Source organism: Ursus americanus, chromosome 7 (assembly GCF_024610735.1).
Source record: "Ursus americanus isolate L20-20 chromosome 7, mUrsAme1.1.p, whole genome shotgun sequence".
NCBI classification, from domain to species: Eukaryota; Metazoa; Chordata; class Mammalia; order Carnivora; family Ursidae; genus Ursus; species Ursus americanus.
In genome coordinates, this window is record NC_142133.1 from 22,073,496 (window position 1) to 22,095,035 (window position 21,540).

At 39.4% G+C, this 21,540-nt stretch overlaps 1 protein-coding gene across 3 annotated transcripts in view; it reads left to right on the forward strand.

Annotated features, from left to right (window-relative positions):
- The first annotated feature begins 3,518 nt into the window (after window positions 1-3,518).
- Window positions 3,519-21,540, forward strand: part of ACYP2 (acylphosphatase 2) — a 150,834-nt gene continuing 132,812 nt past the window's right edge. The window contains exons 1-3 of one of the 3 annotated variants that reach the window (XM_087863399.1): window positions 3,519-3,843; window positions 15,345-15,361; window positions 16,721-16,830. In XM_087863399.1, the coding sequence (XP_087719525.1) occupies window positions 3,702-3,843; window positions 15,345-15,361; window positions 16,721-16,830 (269 nt within the window). In that variant the 5' untranslated portion in view covers window positions 3,519-3,701. The remainder of the gene's footprint in view (window positions 3,844-15,344; window positions 15,362-16,720; window positions 16,831-21,540) is intronic. The other 2 variants (XM_087863400.1, XM_045787975.2) reach the window with 2 other exon arrangements.

Sequence of the window (21,540 nt, forward strand, 5' to 3'; positions counted from 1 at the left end):
TTGTTGAGGGCTAGTCTCTCAGCAGAAAGGGGTTGGAGGTGTAGCATTCCATACAGAAGTTGGGATGGGGTGTGTATGCACAGCCGAAGTATAGGCATTGTCCATCAAGAGAGCAAAAGTTGGGAATTTTTGGTGGGGGAAAAGCTCTGAGTCTCCCCAGAAAGGTTCCTTCAAAAGAGCTAATCAGCTTTGAATATCTACCAATCCTGGAGAGGCAAAACTGGATTCCAAAAGTACGAGTTTCTTCCGATTCTCATGCAGGCAGAGAGAAGCTCATGAGGTAGGGAGGTATCAACCATGTCCTCTCCCCTCTCTAGCCTAAGTAGTACCAAGCTAGGAGAGGGAAGTGACTTTTTTTTTTCTTTTTTAAAGATCTTATTTCTTTATTTGACAGAGAGAGAGAGAGAGAGCACGCACAAGCAGGGGGAGAGACATGCAGAGGGAGAGGGAGAAGCAGGCTCCCGGCTGAGCAGGGAGCCCAATATAGGGCTCGATCCCAGAACTCTGGGATCATGACCTGAGCCTAAGGCGGACACTGAACCGACTGAGCCACCCAGGTGCGCTGAGGGAAGTGACTTTGATGATAAATGTATTTCTGAGTTTTGAATATCAAATTGGACTGTGATAAAGAAAAATTGGTCCAAACCTGGGACAGAATTTCCTTCTAAGAAGAAATATGCTTTCCTGATAAAATGCTTAAGCAATTTTCTGATAATTTGTAAGGAGATTAAACCCTCTTTTGGGAAACTAGCTACTTTCTCATCTGACTAATAGTCTGGCCTCTAACGATCTTGAATCCAGTTTAGTACTAATTATCTAACCATTTCTTCGTCTATAAAGTATTCCGTCCATGAGGGAATCATGGAGTTGGTTTGTTTAGGCCTCTTCAATTGTGGAAGTTAACTGTTTGTATTCTGTTGACTCCTGCTCTTTTAACATAATTATTATAAAACTATTTCAGGGGTAGAAATATGTTGATGGATAAAGTAATCTTGGTTGCCTCTGAAATTAACTATACCTTAGTACCAAATTTCTGAGAAATCACTCTCAACTGACCCTTCGAGGTGATGAATTAGAGATGTATAGGTGGAACCTCCTCAGTTCAAATGTCATTTGGGTACAGAGACATATTGTCTGTCCTTAGTTCATAGGTTCTGGGGCCTGGTCATTTTTTATACTCATATTATACAGGCAGGATTTTCCTTTTCTATATATTACCTTTAACACGATCCTACATCACACACAAATTGTCTGGAACGGTTCAAGAAATGGAATGATTTTGCTAAGTTTTTATTTCAACCAGTAGTAACACAAAGCCTACTTATTTCAAGGCTATTGCTCAGGTTACAAAATGAAAACTTTCCTTCTAATTGAATCATGTATTGCATGTGAAGCACCTGCTTACATCTGCTTGCCTCAGAAGCCAAATAGTCATACATTCATACAGTGCTGGTAGTGGTATATTGAAATTGGTGCAGCCCTTTGAAAAACCACTTGGCAATATGTACCAAGAACAGTACACATTTATAGTTTGGGTATTCTAACTTCTATCCCAAATAATTAAAAAATACGGGAAGGAAGCTATGTGCATGAATATCTTTTTCATAATATTTTTTACAGTAATGAAAAATTAGAAACAACCTGGGTGTGTAACAACAGGCACTTAGTAGGTAAATTTATGGTTACACCCACTTAACAGAATATCATGAAACTAATAAAGTATTTATTGGAAAGGCTATTATATGGAAAAAGAAAGAAGGTTGAATTTGTACTATGATTTTAACTACTTAAAACTTATGTACAAGAGAGTACACAAATGATAAAGGTTGTTAGGGTCATAGATGATTTTGTCCTATTTTAAAAAAATTTCCCTATGCATAGATGTTTCTATTATTTAAAATTAGCTTAAATATTAGCCACATTTGCTTAAAATTTTTAAAGTCTTAGAATCACATATTATTGGCAATCCATGCTGAAACAGTACATAAAAATGCCTGTTTACTAATGTTCTGTAGTTGGCAGACACAAAATTTTTTAACTAAGCAAATGTCAATTGTTGCTATAGCATTTCTAAAATTACAATAAAGCTACATAATAACTGGCAGGGTTACTCTTGGGTAAATGTGGAGAAAAGTCAAAGACTTAAGAAAATGTCAAACTTATCAGTGACAGGATTAATGATAGTGACAGGATCTCAACCCAGTTTGAATTTTACTTCTTGGAAGGCAGAGTACTAGCAGAGAAGACACTAAATAATTAGGATGAAATCTGCTAAGTACTTGCACGGACAACTAAACAGGATAGAGAAAGATCTGGGAGCAGGAGGAAGTATTCTAGATAAAGTAGATCCAAGAACGGAGTTTTCTTTTCTTCTTCTTTTTTTTTAAAGGTCAGGGTATGTTCAGAGAGCTGAAAAATCCAAAGTGCCTCGACTATAGGTTACTTATAAACTATAGAATAACCTATGGATGGGGATAAGCAGGTAATAAGAGGTTAGTGGAGGCTGAAGGCCTTCAGTTTTATTCATAATGCAATGCAGAGACTCTGAAGAGATGTCATTGAAAAGAATGATATAAGATCTATGTTGATTCTAGAATCTGCATGGAATAAACTGGAAGGGAGATGAGAGGAAGACCTAAGTTCTGAGGTCTCTGCAATAAACCAGGATCTTCATTACATAAAATTACCTGGATTAGCACTTCCACAATATATTTTACTTTAAAACGTTTCAACCAAATTCTAAACAAGTTTTAGATGATTTTTGGTGTTCCCTAATAAAATTGGCACATAATATTGGATCAGATTGCAGAGGATTATTTTAACTCTGTGGCCAGATGCAGAGAAATATGTAAAGGTATTGAAGCCAACAAATATGTTGAGAAATGCAAATTCTCAGAAGTAAAAAGATTTGGAATTCTCTAGAAGGCAGCAGATTATCAAGAGCTGTATCCAGATTCTTTGGAGTGGTGGGTTGCTTTAAATTAAGACTTCATAATAGATCACTATGAGGTGAAATTCTCTAAGTACAAAGTGCCTTAACCTTGTAAGTAACTGGGATGTTGCTAAAGAATAATGAAGACCATAAAAAAGCTATGTGAGTGAATAGCAGACAAGATTACTTTCCTCTCCGTTCCCACTACCATAGAACAGGATAGATTTTTAGTTTCGTCCCAGAAAATATCACAATCCACGTAGAGTATGGATTCAGACCCCAAACCTTTCTGACTTAATAGAAGAGGTGAAGAGGATGCAGACAATAAGAATTGGCTCAAAATCGCCAAATAGACTTGGCAGTCGCCTAAACATTTCATAAAAATTAAGTCACTAACCAAGTACCTTCAACCACCAAGCTAGCAGATCTTTCATTTCAAAAGCAATCACGTTTGGTTAGCAAACTATTGACATCTGAGCACGGAATTCGGCTTTTATTTACCAACACTGAGAAATGACCCCCGAGGTTAACTGAATCGCAGGGAGCGCAGAACCGGCGCATCCCTCCCGGGGACGCCAGTCTGGTTCCGCAAGGGAGGGGAGGGCAAGGAGGGAGGCCTCGGCGCCAGAGGCCGAGCGCTCTTTCGGTCTCGTGTCCTCAGCTGCCCCCGTTCCCAGCACCCGCCGTTCATTTGCCGCCTTCCGACGCGTGACCCCGGCGCGCTCGCGTCCCGGGCCGGTGACAGGCGCGGGGTACGCCGAGAGGTCCCATGTGCCCCCTCCCTCTCCCGGCCGCTGCAGTCGCCGCGTCCCGAACCCCGCTCCAGCTCCTCGGCAGAGGACTTGCCGCCGCCATGTCTACCGCCAAGCGACTCAAATCCGTGGACTACGAAGTGTTCGGGAGAGTGCAGGGTAGGGGACCGCCCCCCTACAGTGGGAGATCAAAGTGGCGCTAGGGGAGGAAGGGGAGAAAGCTACCAGAAGTGCCACCCATCTTAACGACCCCCCCCCCCCAAAGTCGCTGTGGCCGGGACTTCCGCTCTGCCATGACACAGCAGCCGAGGGTGGGAGAGGAAGCGAAGCGCGCCTGCGCCGGAGAGCTGGGGTGGGCGGAGGAGGGAGAGCGGAGAAAGTCGGGGTGGGGTTGGGGGGCAAGGGAAGGGAGAAAGCCGAGCGCTGGTCGTTCCGAGCCCGCGGAGTGAAGGGGTGCGGGGGGGGGGGGGACGGCGGGCAGAGAGGGAAAGAGCGAGGTTGGGTGGGAAAGGAAGAGAGGGCGTTTGGACTAGTGGTCCCCGTTTCATGCCACTAAAATGACTGGGCTGACTTGAGTTTCGGAAAGGACACCTGGATGATGTTTGATGGTTCGCTCTGCCAGAGATTACACTTCTCCCCCTACCCCTCAATGTAGCTCTTAAAAGAATTCAGTTATCTAATTTTTGTTTCATCCGAAGTTTAGATAGTTGCAAAGGATGCAATGTCTGACTTATTTTTATTATTGTTATTTCTAAATTAAAATGTTAAATCACTCTGAAATTTATTCAGTGGAATATAAATATGGTAGTGATTTACTATTTACCGTTATTCATTTAAATTAAAGCTTTTTAACGTTGGGAAATTTTACATCATACCTTTCCTCTTTGAGTTTGATTTCCGTTCTACTTCCCCCACAGAATTTTATCCCATTGTTATGTTTGAGAGTTTCTTATTGATCACCCTATCAAGCTTTTTTTGCTGTATGTATGTATAGTATGTATGTGTGTATATATACACATATACATTTAGATGTATTTTCTTAATTTCCTTTGACCATAAAGCTCTATTAGTTTTTTTTTCTTCAGGCTTGAGTGACTATTGTGATTATTATTGGAACACAATAATGAAGATAATAAAAATACATTTAAAGACATGATGAACATTATTCAGTTTGAAAGGAAGATTTCTTTCTTTCTTTCTTTCTTTCTTTCTTTCTTTCTTTCTTTCTTTCTTTCTTTCTTTCTTTCTTTCTTTCTTTCTTTCTTTCTTTCTTTCTTTCTTTCTTTTTTTTAAGATTTTATTTATTTATTTGACAGAGAGCCAGCCAGTGAGAGAGGGAACACAGGCAGGGGTAGTGGGAGAGGAAGAAGCAGGCTCCCAGCAGAGGAGCCTGAGGTGGGGCTCGATCCCAGAACTCTGGGATCACGCCCTGAGCCTAAGGCAGACGCTTAATGACTGAGCCACCCAGGAGCCCCTAAAAGGAAAATTTCTATCGGAAATTTATTTCTTAAGGAGAAAGCTGGGGGTGTTTATGGAACCTTGATTAAAGGATGTGTACTCTGTTTTGGTATGCTAGAGGTTTTTACACTTTGGGGTGATGTACAGGGTCAGATTAAAGATGGGCAAGAGTACGCTTTTTGTAAATAGATGGGCCTTCCTTTCCAAGATGGTTGTGGAAGGGGAGGTAGGAAAGAAGAACCACCTCAGAACTCAGGTGCTTTCTCAGACAGGCCCGTGTCAAGAGAGAATACATGTGAATGTTGAAGATCTGGAAATTGATTTTCTTAAAATTATCCATGGCTTGTACCCTATAGAAAGTCTTTGGGTACACCCAAAGGTCTAGTATTGTGGATTGAAAACTACCACAATAAGTCACTGGAAGCACAGGACATAAAATATGAAAATGGTGGCAGAGACCACCTGACAAAATCTTTGGTCATTTGGACAGAAATGGCAGTAGTTAAGGAGTGTGTGTAGGTGTGTGTCCACGTGACATTTATGGGGTATGTTCCATATGCTGAGCATCTTAGTATTGTTTGCTTAATCCTCATCACAATTTTGTGAGATATATATCTTATTCCTGTTTTCACAATGAGAAAACAGGTATGGAGAGGTTCACTAACTTGGACAAGTCCTTAGTTGACAAATCAGATTTGATCTTGCATCTCTCAAATTCTAAAGCCTGCACTTTTCCATTATGTAGTGCTTTTCTGTTAATACATAATGTGTTTCTCTTGATTTTAACAATATAATTGTACTTTTGTACATATGGTGGTTATAAGGTATGTGAAGATCAATTTTGGGCAGCATTACAAATATAAGAAAGAGAAATGTACTACACATAAACTATGGGCTTACTCCCATAGTTTGCAGTATGTTAAATGGAAGAGTACGTGCATACTATTGATTTATCGAGCCATAGTATGTAAGACAAATTCACAATCACATGTTTGTACACATATACACTGACATTTGCTGAGAACTTAGGATGTGCCAAGCTCTGTACTCAATGTTCTACGTGTGTTGTCTCATTGAATTCTTAACCCTGTGACCTCAACATTTCCCTCATTTAACAGGTGGAGAAATTGAGGCATAGAGAAGTAACTTTCCCAGGTTACACAGTGAGTTAAATGGTGGTGCTGGAATTTGAACCCTAACAGTCTGATACCAGTGCCCGTGCTCTTAATCATTATAATCTATTGATTCTCCTCTCAATACTTTTTCATCTTTATTTTGCCTTCTTCCTAATTCACCAAACACATATATATACTGATGTAGGACATTTGGACTCAGCCATTTGGACCATTCTGGATGATCCAGAGGACATTTTTATGATACTTTGGTTCCAAGGACGTTTGACCTGGTCCATAAGCAGTCAGAACTCTGCATCTCTGTCTGCTGCTTGCTGACACTGCCACTATTTCTGTATATCAGTCTCTATCTCTGTCTCACAAAACTCACTATTTTCTCATGGATTACCTAAGAAATAAATACAAACCATTAGCCTTTTGTCTGAGTCATAATGATTATATAGAAGTAATCGACAATAATAAAAAATAAAATCTAATTCTAATATAAAATGGATAATAATTAGAGGGAACATCGTAAATTTAACTTTTAAAAGTATGGAATAATAAAATCTTAGTGAAAGCTGGCTTGCTAGAAATAATTGCTATGAAAATAAACTTAAATGGAAGTAGCTGTAATTGGGAACATTTATTATGAACAAAACAGATTGATAAATAAAATTGTCAGTAAAATATTTAAATGGAAAATATTCCCAGTGAAGATGGTTTCAATGATATCAAAATGAATATGGAAGATATGAAAAGTGATATAATTGTCCTGTCCTGATGGAAAATTGGTCAATGAATTAAACTGGCTTGATGGAGTTTATGATAGAAAATATCTTCCAACCCAAAAGAAGGTTTGTTATATTTCTGTTTAGAACATTTGAATTTAAGACATCCTTGGTGACAAAAGGCAGTCAAAACATCCTAGGGGTCCAGTATTACCCGCCTTGTTCTCAAATACACACAGCCTTTACAAACAGATTGTATTCCAGGAATTAGTTTTTAACTTGGTTGTTTGAAAATCAGGAAAACACAGTTAAAGAAACAGTATTACCAATAGTGTATTCACTTCTCAGATGCCTCTGGGAAGTTCACATATAGAGCCTTTGGTGGCTGTTGCTTTCCATTGCTGCTTCTCTTCCTCTACCTTCTTAAAAAATAAGTGTGTTTTAGAATAGTTTCAAATTTATAGAAAAGTTGGAAGATACTGTAGGGAGTTCCTGTATACCCCAGATTCAGTTTCTTTAATTAACATCTTACGTTAGTGTGGTATTTTGTCCCAAATGGTGTGCCAATATTGATACATTATTATTAACTGAAATCTATATTTTATTCAGATTTTTAAAGTTTTTACCTAAAGTCCTCTTTCTGTTCCAGGATTCATCTAGGATATCACTTTACATTTAGTCATCTTATCTCCTTAGGCTTCTTTAAGCTGTGACAGTTTTGTAGACACACCTTGTTCTTAGTGATTTTGGCAGTCTTGAAGAATACTTTGAGGTTAGGTACTTTGTAGGAAGCTCCCAGGTGGGATTTGTCTGGTATTTTTGTCGTAGTAAGACTGGGGTTATGGGTGATTGTGAGGGAGACCATATAGGCAAAGTGCCATTCTCCTAACACCTAGGGTACTATCACTGTGACTGTCGCCGTTGATGTTAACCTCGATCACCTGGCTGAGAGAGTGTTCGTCAGGTTTCTCCACTGTTAAGTTGCTCTTTCCCCCCTCCCTTTCCATCCTTTACGTTTTAATCTCCCCGTTCTCCATAAGCTCTGTGTATTCCCCCACCAATTTCTGTTGCACGGGGGCCTTTGGGAGAAGGGATGGGGAAGCAGGGGACTGACCTGTGTTTTTGGAGCATTCATAACCATGGCATGGCTTAAAATATTCCTGTAAATCTTTAATTACAGTTACATCTAGAGTAGTATCTGAAAATTTGAAAGGGAAATTGATTGAGCTGTGTATAGATGGCTTGATGCTTTACCAGCTCTTGGGTGAACACTAATGACAGTCATAGCAATGGATTGTGGCCATCTGTTTGCTCATCTATGCTTTAGAAATTCAACAGTTGATTTTTGACAATATTAACTCAGATTCAGAATAGGAGTAGCTTATTGGACTACAGATGTAAATAATTTTCTTTGAAATTGCTTAAAATAAAAACCGGGATGAGTTATTGAATAGCTTTGTCAGACAGCACATGATTTGGGTGTACACATTTTTCCTTATGTAGACAAGAAAAGCCGTGTTTGAGAGGTTGAAAATTTTAGTACCTAAAGTCAAGAAACATAAATATGGTTAAGGCTAATTCCCTTGCTTATCTTTGTTCCCTATAGCATTTCATTAATAGTCCTGTTCTACTTCTTGTTTTTACTTCTCGTTGATCCATTCTGCTTTCAACTACAATTATTTGTGTACACATATCTGTGCCTCTTACTAGGCAAAAAGGATAGAATTTTCAAGGTCAAGCTGATGGCTTGTTTTTATAGCCCCTACAGCTGTGCTTCTGGTGGGGACTTCAAAAGTGTCTTCAATTACATCGAAGTGCTTGGGGATAGTTGGCTTGAAGAAGAAACAGTAGTGTGACGGCTGTTTCAACAATCTGAAAGATGCCATGGTGTGTGGCTCCAGGGGACAGACCCTGGATGGAAGGTGAAAGGTTGAAAGAAGGCCTTTCTAAAAAAAGATGTTTAACATCATTAAGGGCTGTTGTGTAACGTAGTGACTGGATGACTTCCTGCATTCAAAATTGACACATGCAGTCAGATCCCAGGATGAAGGGGCACATTACAATATAAAAATTTGATTTTACGTGAAAGGATGTGGATGTTTAAAATTCATCATGGTTGCTTTAAATACCAATGTTTCTTTGTGAATTTAAAGCATGATTTGCTTTGCAAATATTCACCTCAGAGGTTCTCACTGACACATCTTTTCACAGTTGCGGTCGATTGAGCCTCGACTCAGCAGCGTGTTGTGTTTGGAGTCTTTCATAACTGAAGGGGCTGATGTCTCTGTCCCAGTTTCCAGGGCGGTGTGTCTGTAAAAAACCTGCATGTGTCATATCAGCTTCCCTTCTTTTTAACCAGTGAGGTGGAAGCGGGGCTGAGAGGCCATAGAAACCCATAGAAGCATCTCTTCCAACACAGGCCCATTCCCAGGAGTGCTCCGTTCCAGCCAGGGCCAATAAACTGCAGAGAATCTATCTCCACGTTTGCTTTTTCTTTCTATATGGACCTCTCTCTGTTGCACCAGGTGCTTCAAACTGGGGATTAGGACTCTCAGAAAGATTTTGAGAAAATTTCATGTGGGTTATGGAGCTTTGGATGGTTAATTCTCACATGGTTCACTGCTTCACAAAGTGAATGGGCTGGAGGTCCTGACACCTCTCCATGCACATTACTCATAAGCCTTTAAAATAAGGGTTGTGGTTAAGGGGCCTAATAAATAACACCCCTCTTCATTATGTGAGTTCTTGACAAGGAAGATAAAGAGCGAGGCAGAGTTCTGGGAATGTGGTGTGAATCTTCAGGTAAGTGGACTTCATGACAATCTCTAGGGCAGAATGAAACACACTCACCCAGGCACAGGCAGGGCTCCCCTAACAAGCGGAACCGAAGATACAGTCCCTAAGGGAAACTCACTCCAGGGGAAGGAAGAAGAGGAAGCACCTGGGCTATGCTTGTTTCTCCTTCTGAACTCACGAGTTAGATAAGTCCTTGCATGTCCCTGAGGAGGAGTAGGGACAGGGTAGAGCGACCAGGAGTGTCACACTAATGGATATTCCTCCTCAGAGAAGGAACTTCCATGGAGACAAAGAAGCTTTCTCCTCTAGAAATAGGTTGTAAAGTCCAGAGAGAGCTCCACCATTGAGTTCTGGCTGTGGTACTTCAAGATGTTCTGTTCCCCAGAGTGCTTTTGTGTGGGGTGATAGGAAAAGTCAGGGAGGTTGTCTGGTGACCACAGTGGGAGAATGACTGCCTTTGTTTGGCAGATAAAGGGAGGAAGAACTACACCACAGTCCTGTTTTCTGCTCTCCTTTTTCTTTCCTTTTTTGGGTGACATTTTTAAAAATTGAGATATAATTCACATAATATTAAACTCACCCTTTGAAAGTGTTCAAAGCATACTACATATACAATGATTTTTCCAATAGTCACAATGTTTTTGCACCCGTCACCACTATCTAATTCCAGAACATTCCCACCACCCCAAAAAGGACCCATCTCTCACATTTCCCTTTAGCAGTAGTTCCCCATTCTCCTCAGGGGGTTCAGGGCCGAGGCCACTGTGATGTCCTTGGCCTTTTCCTCATGGTTTCAAGAAGGCTGCTATAGCTCCATCATGATATTCATCCTACAGTCAAGAGGAAGGCTATAAGGGCAAAACTGCTGGCTGAGTCAGTCCTGCCAACGCACTTTCCTGAAGCCCTCCTCCAGTGACTCCGCTCGCAACTCATGGGCCACTCCTCTTACAAGGTAGACAGGAAATATAGAAAGGCATGTTGCTGCCCCAAGTAAAATCAGTCTCTTAGAAAGGTAGAAGGGGAAAATGGATTCTGTGTACGCAGCTAGCAGTGTCTGCCACAGATATTCATATATTAAGTAATTTAGCAGAGTAATGATGGCATTCTGTATTCTTTCCCAGGTAGTGACACAGAAGGACATATTATAGGAAATCTTTGATCTCCATGGTCTTAACCTCAAAACTTTAGAACTATAACCAAGACAAGCTAAGTTTCTGTTAAGTTCATACTGAATCTTTCATACATGATTTATTTCATGTATGTCCATCTGTCACTGCCTAGAGTAATGGGCGACACTTCCATTTTCTACCCGGTTTGTCAAGCAGTATGCACTTAGCCTAAAATTATGTCTTTTAAACTTAAATGGCAGTCCTTGAGTTCTACTGTTTTAGGATTTGTTCAATAAATATGAGTATGGCCTTATCACTCATAGTTACAAATACAGCCACCAGATCCTGCTCCTGGCTCTCATCTCAAAACCTGTAAGGTCTGTAAAAGGACCAGTTTAACCTTTTCTTTTTTCCATTCTTGCGGTTGTTATGTCTTTATTTATAAACAACATGCTGATATTACTATTTCTTGTTTTGTCAGCTTAGGCATTATCTTGTGGCTTCTTGCTGTCCTTCATGTTATATACTAAATATGTACGTATACCCATAATGTTAACTTTAAAAGTAAAACTGCCAGTTATTTTACCAGCAAAAAGGGTTTATTTGGGAATAAAAGAGAATTGTGAGTCAGGACAAACAAGTTAGAGCACAACCGTAGGTGAGTCTGGGCAACAAAGGAGAGACATGCCTTTTTAAGGGGAAAGGGGGTGTGCTGGGAAGGCTGTTATGAACTAAAAGTCCAGTGGGGTAAACTGGGAATTCCAAGTGTGGTGGCTTCTCATTGGCTGAACTGTTGCCCAGATGAGGGGCCAGGGGATGAGGAAAGTGTTTCTTCCCTAGGCTGGAGTAGTGGAGTAGTAGAGTAGTATCCATGTGCAAGTCAAGGCCTGTGTAAGGTCAAGTCTCGCACTTCCTATTGGGTCTGCAATGGACTATTAGTGGTAGGGCGTGAGAGCTCCCCCTGCTGAAACCTCCCGACTCCATTTGAGTGAAATTTCCCATTACTGATTTTCACAACACTATGTATTATCATTTAGGTAAAGTTCTGCTAGAATCAACACAGAATTCTTGAGATTCTTTCCAGCTCTGGAATGCAGTAAATTTATTATCATCACTTTGAATTAGACTTGAATTAGTCTAATCAATTTGCCTGTATGTATATTTGCAATATTAATAAGGAATTATTACAGGAGAGTCAAGTATTTAACTTAAATATTTATCAGCTGGTTTATCTTTCATTCATTTATTCAACAGCTATGTGCCAAGCTCTGATCTAGGTGCCGGGAACACAGTGGTGAACAAGACAGAAAAAGGCGTGCCCTAATAGAACTTAGAGTGAAGACAGGAAATTTTAAAAAAGTAAACAAATAAATGTCTTGTAATGTCATATGGTAATCAGTACTATGCATATACAGGAAACATGGGTGCATTGCTGTTTTAGATGAGTTGGTCAGGGGACATATTGTTGTAGGATTTTTCCTTTAGTGCCCGTGTGATTCTTGGTCACGCTGCTTTGAAGAATGAGAAGGCAGACCAGAGGAAGAGTGGTGGGCAGCAAAGCGAAGTTTATTGAGTGATAGTGCAAAGCTCCCGAGAGGGAAGGGACCGGAGAGGGTGGCCACCAGCGCTTCTAAGTCTAGCGGTTTTTATGGGCTTGTCAGCAGGCTGTTTTAACCTGATTAACCCTCCACGAGCCTGTCACCCAATCAGGTTTTTGTCATCTACCTATCATGTGGGAAAGGGTGGAGGGCTCCTTCCAGGGTGGTGTAAAATCCTTTTAGGGTGGTTTCCTCTTAGGGCCAGGGGGCCCCTTTTCCCTGCCTGCCTTTCTTCCAACTGTCCTACATTAATACTTCTAAGGAGATGACATTTGTGCAGAGACATGAATGAGACAGAGTTAGTCGTGAGAAGATCAGGGGAAGAGCATTTCAGGCAGAGGGAATTGGACATGCAAAGGCTGTGAGGCAGGACTATGCTTGGCGTATTGAGGAACACGAAAGAGGCAGATTTGAGAAGCGAGCAAGGAGGGAGCCCTAAAATGTGAGGTAGACTCATGGGAGGGGTCCGGAGGCTGTGGCAAGTAGGATACCTCTTATTTTGAGTGTAATGGTGAGCCAGTAGAGGGTTTTTAGCTGAGGAAGAAAGTGGTATGACATTACTTAAAATCACCTTGGGTGTTTTATAGAGAATAGACTGTAGGAGGGCAGAGCTAGAAGCAGGGAGACTAGTTAAGGAGGCTATTGAGAAATGATGATAATTTGGACTAGTGCATAAAAACAGTATTACCAATTTTTCTGGAAACATTGAAACAGAATCAGCTTTTTTCCTTCTTTTTTTGGTTAGTTTTAAATGAAGTTTGGGGCTAGAAATAGTCTGTAAAGTGAGTACAGTGACGTGGTTTTGAATATTTAAGTAAGTGGCGATCTAAGTGAAGGGCTGCCTGGGCTGCTCCAACACCAGGTCCAAGGAGGACGCAGGGGAGGGGGTTTGCCTTTTCATTGTCTGTAGCTCCCTTCCTGTAGTGCTGGGGGCTTGTAAAACAGGTGCAGGAACATTGCTCTGCAAGCACATGATTTATTACCATCATGAACTTGAACAGCGTCAACCAGAAACGCATCAGATCTGCGATACCCTACGAGACTTTCCCCTTTACGATGCAGTTCTTGATGGGAAATAAAAATCCTGGGGCGCCTGGGTGGCTCAATCTGTTATAAGCATCTGCCTTCGGCTCAGCTCATGATCTCAGGGTCCTGGGATTGAGCCCTGAGTTGGGCTCCCTGTTTAGTGGGGAGTCTGCTTCTCTCTGTCCCTCTGCCCCATCCCCCATTCATGCTCTCTCTCTTTCGAATAAATAAATAAATAAATAAATAAATAAATAAATAAAATATTTTTAAAAAATCCTTTTCAAACCTTTCCCAGTCCTTCCATTAAGGTAGGTTCTCCACTTTAGTGGGTGTGTGAATCACCTGGAGAGGGTGCTAAAACCAGATTCCTGGACTCCGCCTGCACAGTTTCCGTTTCCGGAGGTCTGGGGAGGGGCCTGAGAATAGGATTTTCTGAAGAACTGGTTCTGCTGGTGCTGCCAAGCGAGCGTTGGGCTATTCTTTGACTAGGAAAGAGCCGGACCAGCTGTTTCCAATTTCTGTTTACTTCCGTTGCCTCGCTTTCTTTTCCTAATGCTGACATCATAGGGGGCTGCTCGCTGTGGAGGACCTGGGCGAGGGCGGGGGGGGGGGGGGGGGGTTGGGCACAACACAGCCCTGCCCCAGACCTTAATGCTTCTTGGGCACGGTCTTTTGGGATCCCCTCATGCTTAGGATACAACGACTAAACGCTTTTCACAGTTTTATTTTCTCTTCTGTTCTGTCCCTCTCTTCTAACATGGTCTGCCTTAGTTGAAGTTTCTCTGAGTTTTCTGCCAAGTCCTTGCGTGTCTACAAGCTAATGTCTTCGCTTCCATCTATATAAAAAATTGCCTTTCTGAGTCCCCCCAGATCAATACTTGCTATTCATCACTTCTCCTCATTTTATATGTATCTTCTAAAATATTTTTATAGCCCTATAAAAATTCCATTTGTGATACATCCTGTCTTCATCGCTTTACTACTCTTTTTCTTCACATTCAGTTGATACCACAATACACTATCATCAGGAAACAAATGATACCCCTGTTATTATAAGTCTGCTTACAAAATACATAACATTATCTAAGCCATCGATCTCTTCTGCATCTCCTTAAGCAGGCTCAATTGCTGTAGGCAATAAGTAGGCACTGTCTTTTGACCTCTTGGATATTGGCTCGATCTATCACTTAATGATTTCCCAAAGTATTTAAAATATTTTTTTTTCAGTTGAGGTATAATTTAAATGCAGTAACATTCACCCCTTTTATTTTATAGTTTAATGAGTTCTGAAAAATGCATACAATCACTTAAAGACCACCACAGTTGAGATGCAGGGCAGTGACTTCAGGGCAGAAAGTTCCCTCTTACCCCTTTGTAGCTCTCCTTTCCCCAGCCCTTGGCAAACCTGATCAGTTTCCTGTCCCCATAGTTCTACTTTTTCCAGAATATGGAATTAAAATAAAAGCAGAACTGTTTCATTGCATTCAAATTTGAATTTAGTCCTTGCATTTAAAGAAGAAATTCTAAAAGCTGAGGATGGGTAAGTTGTTTTATTTACCCTTTTGAAATAGAATGAATGTGCAGTGTGGCTTTTCGTGATTCTTTGGTTTCCGAATATTACTATTTTCCTCCAAAAAGTCTTCCTTTTCTGTTTTTATTTTAAAGGAAATAATTTTAAAATGCACTTCCTGAGTATGTTCAGATATGAAAGTTTTTGTTCATTTCATTTACTTACTATTTAATAAAGTAGATGAAAGTTGAGTCAGGAAATACATAATTTTTTAAAAGGTAGACAGACTGACATTTCTTTTTATCTTTTTTTTAATACAGGTGTTTGCTTCAGAATGGTAAGTCAATTTTCTGTTTTCCCCCCCTACTTGTTGTTTCTATTTACAAAGATAGAGCAGTTTTCTACTTGGTGCTAGTCTACTGCTTATTTTCTGTCCTTGATGGTAAATGAAGTATTTGTGTTTCTTCCAAAGTACTGCTTGAGATTTTTTATTAAAGTTGTCTTTTAAAAGTCGTCTGTCGAAAACATGACAGCCTGCCTAGTTTGTAGTTAATGTTTTGTATTAATTTCAAAAGTACCTCTACTGGGATAGTCAAATTAAGCATTTTGGTTAGGTATACTGAAAATGAAGTATGGGATCTGCCCCCTATTCTGGATGGAAGAAGCCCTCTAGGCAAATGTCTCTATCTTGAATTGCATGATGAAAAATGCTCATGTTGCATAAGGAAGTGGTTCTCAGGGGTTAAGACAAGTTAAGACTCCTTATTGCTTAAAAAAATTTTTTTTGTTAATATACTCCTTTCCTAAAAGTAAAATGTGCATGTGTTTTCACCTCCTGTCTGAGCTAGCAGTCACTAGATTAGCTCTCTGTTCCTAACCTCCGAGGGTTCTAGCGTGTTCCCAACCAGGGAGGTCTCCTCGTTTTGAAATAGTCCCCTGCCCCACAGTTCAGATTGTCTCCTTTTTCATTATTATTTTCAGAACCAGCTCCTACATAAATCCTAGCTGTAACCATCTCTGTTTAGTTGAGGATGTAGAGTCTATAGATTCTTGGTCACTCTGACCTCCAAACAGAAGACCATGTTTTAAAAAGTTCCAGTAGACAGGATCCACAAGAATTTAGTATGATGCAGTTAAAATAGTTCAAAATCAAAATGTTGCTAGGTTTTCATTTGTCAGCATAACTGAATTTAGAACCGGGAAGAGGAATTTCTAAAAAACTGTAAAGGATAATAGGAGAAATAAGCTTACCTATAGACAATTGTAACATTTGTGTGGCAAGTCCGTAGCCAATGGAAGACATCACGATCTTTTAATTGGATACTGTGTATTGATCATAATTCGATATTTTCCCTCAGTGATTGAAAATTTGGAGTGTCATCGTTTGGAACCCAGACAATGTAATTCAATGGTAGCAGGTATAGGGGCAATGCAACTGAATCTTATGGATCCCAAACCACATCATGGAAACTGTTTTCTGAAGTAATTCCCACTATCAGTTTATTTTCTCATAAACTTGTTTGTCTTACTGAAAGTGGAATTTAATAAAATACCATTTAAGTGAAGGTTCTTGTAAACAGAGATATGATTATAGGTCAGCTACATAATTTTTGTCATGGACTGTAGGAAAAAAAAATATTATCAGGTATATTTTTTGATGCTGGACTTTGTTTCACTTATTTTCTCCTAAAACCAGTACACAGAAGATGAGGCTAAGAAACAAGGAGTGGTTGGCTGGGTGAAGAATACCAGCAAAGGCACTGTGACAGGCCAACTACAAGGCCCCGAAGAGAAAGTTGATTCCATGTAAGTAGCAAGACTCATAATGCACTCATGTGATTAATGAACTTAGTTTAATGTTTCATTGAACAATAAGAATAGTTTTGATGGACAAAAATTCAGTTTGTAGATTATAACTAAACATACTTTTAGGCATACCAGCAAGGAAATCCTCAGAGTTGGGAATGGAATTTGTACATTTAGGAATGGATTTCCCACTTGGGCAGGTTCTCCAAAAGAGCAATGGTGTCACTCTCCAATCTATTTGAATTGTGTTTTGTTTCTTCTACCCTGAGGGAAGCATCTTGATCCCACATATGTCTCATCCAAAGTGGTTGTGAAGAAGCATAGTGCCTTTGGATGGTTCTTGAAGTTTTTTTTGAGAGAGAATGTGTGAGCATGTGCGAGTGGGGGGACAGGGAAGGAGCAGAGGGACAGGGAGAGAGAGAGTCTCAAGCAGGCTCCACACCCAGTGTGGAGTCCAACATGGGGCTCAATCTCACAACCCTGAGATTATGACCTGAGCCGAAATCCTGGTTCTTGAAGTTCTTAAAGTAGACTTCAAGACGAAAAGGCTGCCCTCATCTTTTTATTAAGTATCTTATTTATCTAATTGTAATTTTATTTTTACTGTAGATAAAAGTGTGTTTCATGAGTTGTATGGTTACCATAATGAGTTCTTGCATTCCAAAGGAGACCAGATTCAGTAGGAAGGAAAAAAGTGCCCTGTTGTATTCAAAAGCCTTATCTTTTCAGTTTCATAAATTCCACTGTTCTCCGTAGTATTTTTTTTAATTAAAAAAATAGCTAACATTTACTGAGTATTTACAGCATTGGTCAATATGCTACACACTTCACATAGTTTATCTCATATAATCTTCACAACAGATCTTATGACGTAAGTGCTAAGTCATACCCAGTTTATTTTATTGTTTGCAGCGTATCTTTGTTTTCACTCTTTAATGTTCTCAGATTTCAAAAGTAATACTTTTTTGCTTATTCTAATAAGTGAAGTAATAAGATGCTGAGAGGTTAAAAAGCAAAGCTAGTAATCTGCCCCTTCCCCTCTGCTTCTCTCCCCCTGATGGAACCCGGGCCTGTGGCCTTGTGAAGATTTTCCGAAGCTTTCTCTTTCACTTAAAAGTATATAAGCATTTATAGTTAGGGTTTGGCTTGTTTTTACCAAAATAGACTACATTACGCATATTTTTCAGTAACTAGTTTTTTCTTTTATAGACATTCATCAATCAGTAAATATATAACCACTAATGTCTTATTTTTTCTAATTTCTTTATGTATAAGTACATACTTTGTGTATAAAACTATACCCAACTTGGAAAGTGGGGTCTAAAAGTTCAATTCCATAAAATGTACGGTAACATTTAATGAAAAACAATAATTTTCAGTGGGATTACCACAAAATGCAGAAAAGATTATGAGACTTGTATTGTACAGAGCTAAGTAGTTCAGTGGATGATGAAGTGCCAAATGACCATGAAGTATGGGAATGGGGACTACATGAGAGGATAGATGCTTATGCCCATCATGTTGTATCCTAATCCATGTTGTAGCAGGTTTTTGATTAATATCCTTCACATAAATGTAATCATATCATATACATTCTGCCCATTTTTTCTTTTTAACCCCTGCACCCCCCTTCCTTCCCAGTACTACTGGTAATATATGTTAGCAACTGGGTCGTCTTCCTCCCATGGTTGTTTCCATACTCACCTTCCCATGTGCGCACACGCACACACACACATGCACACACACACACTTGGGTGCACATACAGTTTTGGGTTGTGATTGGTATTTACTTTTTAAAAATGGGATCATGGTTACACACGTCTCTGCATCTCACTTTTATGATTCAAAAATATATCCAGGAAACAAATAACCCAATTAGAAAATGAGCAGAAGACATGAATAGACATTTCTCCAAAGAAGACTTCCAGATGGACAACAGACACATGAAAAGATGCTCAGCATCACTTATCATCAGGGAAATGCAGATCAAAACCACACTGAGATACCACCTCCCACCTGTCAGAATGGCAGAAATAAAAAACACAAGAAACAGCAACTGGGCGAGTATGTGGAGAAAAAAAGAACCCTTGTGCAAACTGGTGCAGCCACTGTCGACAGTACGGAGGTTCATAAAAACTAAAATTAGAACTACCATATGATCCAGTAATTTCACTACTGGACATTTACCCAAAGAAAATGAAAACACAAATTCAAAAAGATATATACAGCCCTAAGTTTATACCAACATTATTTACAGTAGCCACATTATGGAAGCAGCCCACGTGTCCATCCATAGAAGAATGGATAAAGAGGATGTTATATATATACAATAGAATATTACTCAGCCATAAAGAAGAATGAAATCTTGCCATTTGCAACAACATGGATGGACCAAGAGAGTATAATGCTAAGTGAAATTAGTCAGAGAAAGACAAACATCATATGATTTCACTCATGTGTCAAATTTAAGAAACAAAACAAATGAACAAACTAAAAACAGACAAACCAAAAAGCGGACTCTTAACTATAGAGAGCAAACAGATGGTTACCAGAGGGGAGGTAGGTGAAGGGGACTAAGGGTACACTTACCATGACAGGCACTAGGTAATGTATAGAATTGCTGAATCACTATATTGTACACCTGAAACTAATAGAACACTGTATATTAATTATACTGGAATTAGAAAACAAAATAAAACAAGAATACATCCAGGAAAACCCATCCAAGTCATCCATGGTAGAGCTTTAATCATTCTTTTTAATAGCTGCTTAATATTCCACAGGATTACTGTACCATTATTCATTATCTTATTGCTGAGAATTCATTTTGTTTCTCTCTCTTTTTTTTTTTTTTTCCAGTAAGAGCAATGCCAGAATAAATATTTTAGTGGTGATTTTATTTTTGGGAGATAGGTTCCCAGAAGCGTGGTTGGTTGGTTGACATGTCTGTGTACTATTAATTTAAAAAGTATTTGTCAGACTCCCTTTCAAAACAGCTGTAAACAATTTACATTTTTTTCCTCTTCATCCTGTGGGCAGTTGGTATTATTGCTCTCAATTTTTCTTCCATCTGATTGGGTGTAGAGTGATGTATTATTTTTTCCCTGTAATTTGCATTTCTCTAATTACTGGTTATTTTGAGCATCTTCATGCTCGTGGCTGTGTGGATTTGTTCTCATGAACTAACTCCCTTTCACATCCTTTCCCCATTTTTCTATGGGACTGCTTGTCTCTTGCCAATTTTTAAGAGCTCTTTTTATATTGGTAATGATTACTAACTCATTATGTGTTATCTCTTTTGCAAGTATTTCCCCAAATCTATCCTTTGCTTATTCAATAGTTTTGTTTGTTTATTATTGCGTTTGCAACATAGATTGTTTTAATTTTTATAAACTCAAATGTGGTGATCTTTTCTTTCTGGTTAAGAAACAGATTGTAAGTGTTGTTCTAACTTTTCGATGCTTTATTTATTATATTAAGCATTTATTCCATCCGGAATTTGTTTTTTATTTATGATATGGGATTGGGGACTATTTTCTACCAGATGGATAGCCTGTTGTGCCAGCACTATTACTAAGTAATCAGTCTTTCGCCACCAATTGAAATACATTTGATCACATATTGAAATAGCATCTAAACTGGATTTTATTCCTTGGTTCTCTCTTCTGGTCCCCTACTAGACCTATTTATATTGATTTAATTACAGTGTCTTTATAGGATATTTCCCTTCACTATTTTTTTCATTCATTTATTTGCTTCCTTGGGCATTTATATTCTCTCTAAATTTTAAGATACTCATCCATTTAATTGGAATTATATCTGGTTTTTATTTTTATTATTTATGTATTTAAAGATTTATTTATTTATTTTAGAGAGAGAGAGAGGAAGAGAGAGAGAGCGTGTACTTGCCATGGGGGGAGGGGCAGAGGGAGAGAGACTCTTAAGCAGACTCCAGGCTGAGTGCAGAGCTTGATGCAGGGCTTGATCTCATGATCTGAGCCGAAATCAAGAGTCAGATGCTTAACCAACTGAGCCATCCAGGCGCCCCAAGGAATTATATCTGTTTTTTTTTTTTAAAAACTTCCCCGATTGCCTTACAAATAATGCTTTTTAAAATAAACTTTAGGGGTGACTGGCAGGCTCAGTGGGTAGACCATGAGATGCTCAATCTGGGGGTTATGAGTTTGAGTCACACACTGGGTGTAGATATTACTTAAAAAATAAATCTTAGGGCGCTTGGGTGGTGCAGTCGGGTAAGCGTCTGACTCTTGGTTTCAGCTTGGGTCATGATCTCAGAGTCCTGGGATCTGGTCCTGCATTGGGCTCCCCACTCAGCAGGGAGTCTGCTTGAGATTCTCTCTCCCTCTCCCTTTGCCCCTTTGCCTCTTGCTGTCTCTCTCTTGCTCTCTAAAATAAATAAATATAAAAAAAATAAAATCTTAAAAACACCCAAGAACTTTATTTTTTAGAACAGTTTTAGATTTACAGAAAAATTGTGACAGTTTACTAAGAGTTCCCATATACTTCTCACTCACTTTGCCCTATTAACATTTTACATTAGTATGATACATATGTTACAATTAATGAACCAGTATTGATGCTTTAGTATTAACTAAAGTCCATAGTTTTTTCAGATTTCTTCAGCGTTTACTTAATGTTCCTTTTCTCTTTTAGGAACCCATATTTTACTTGCTATTGAATTCCATGCTT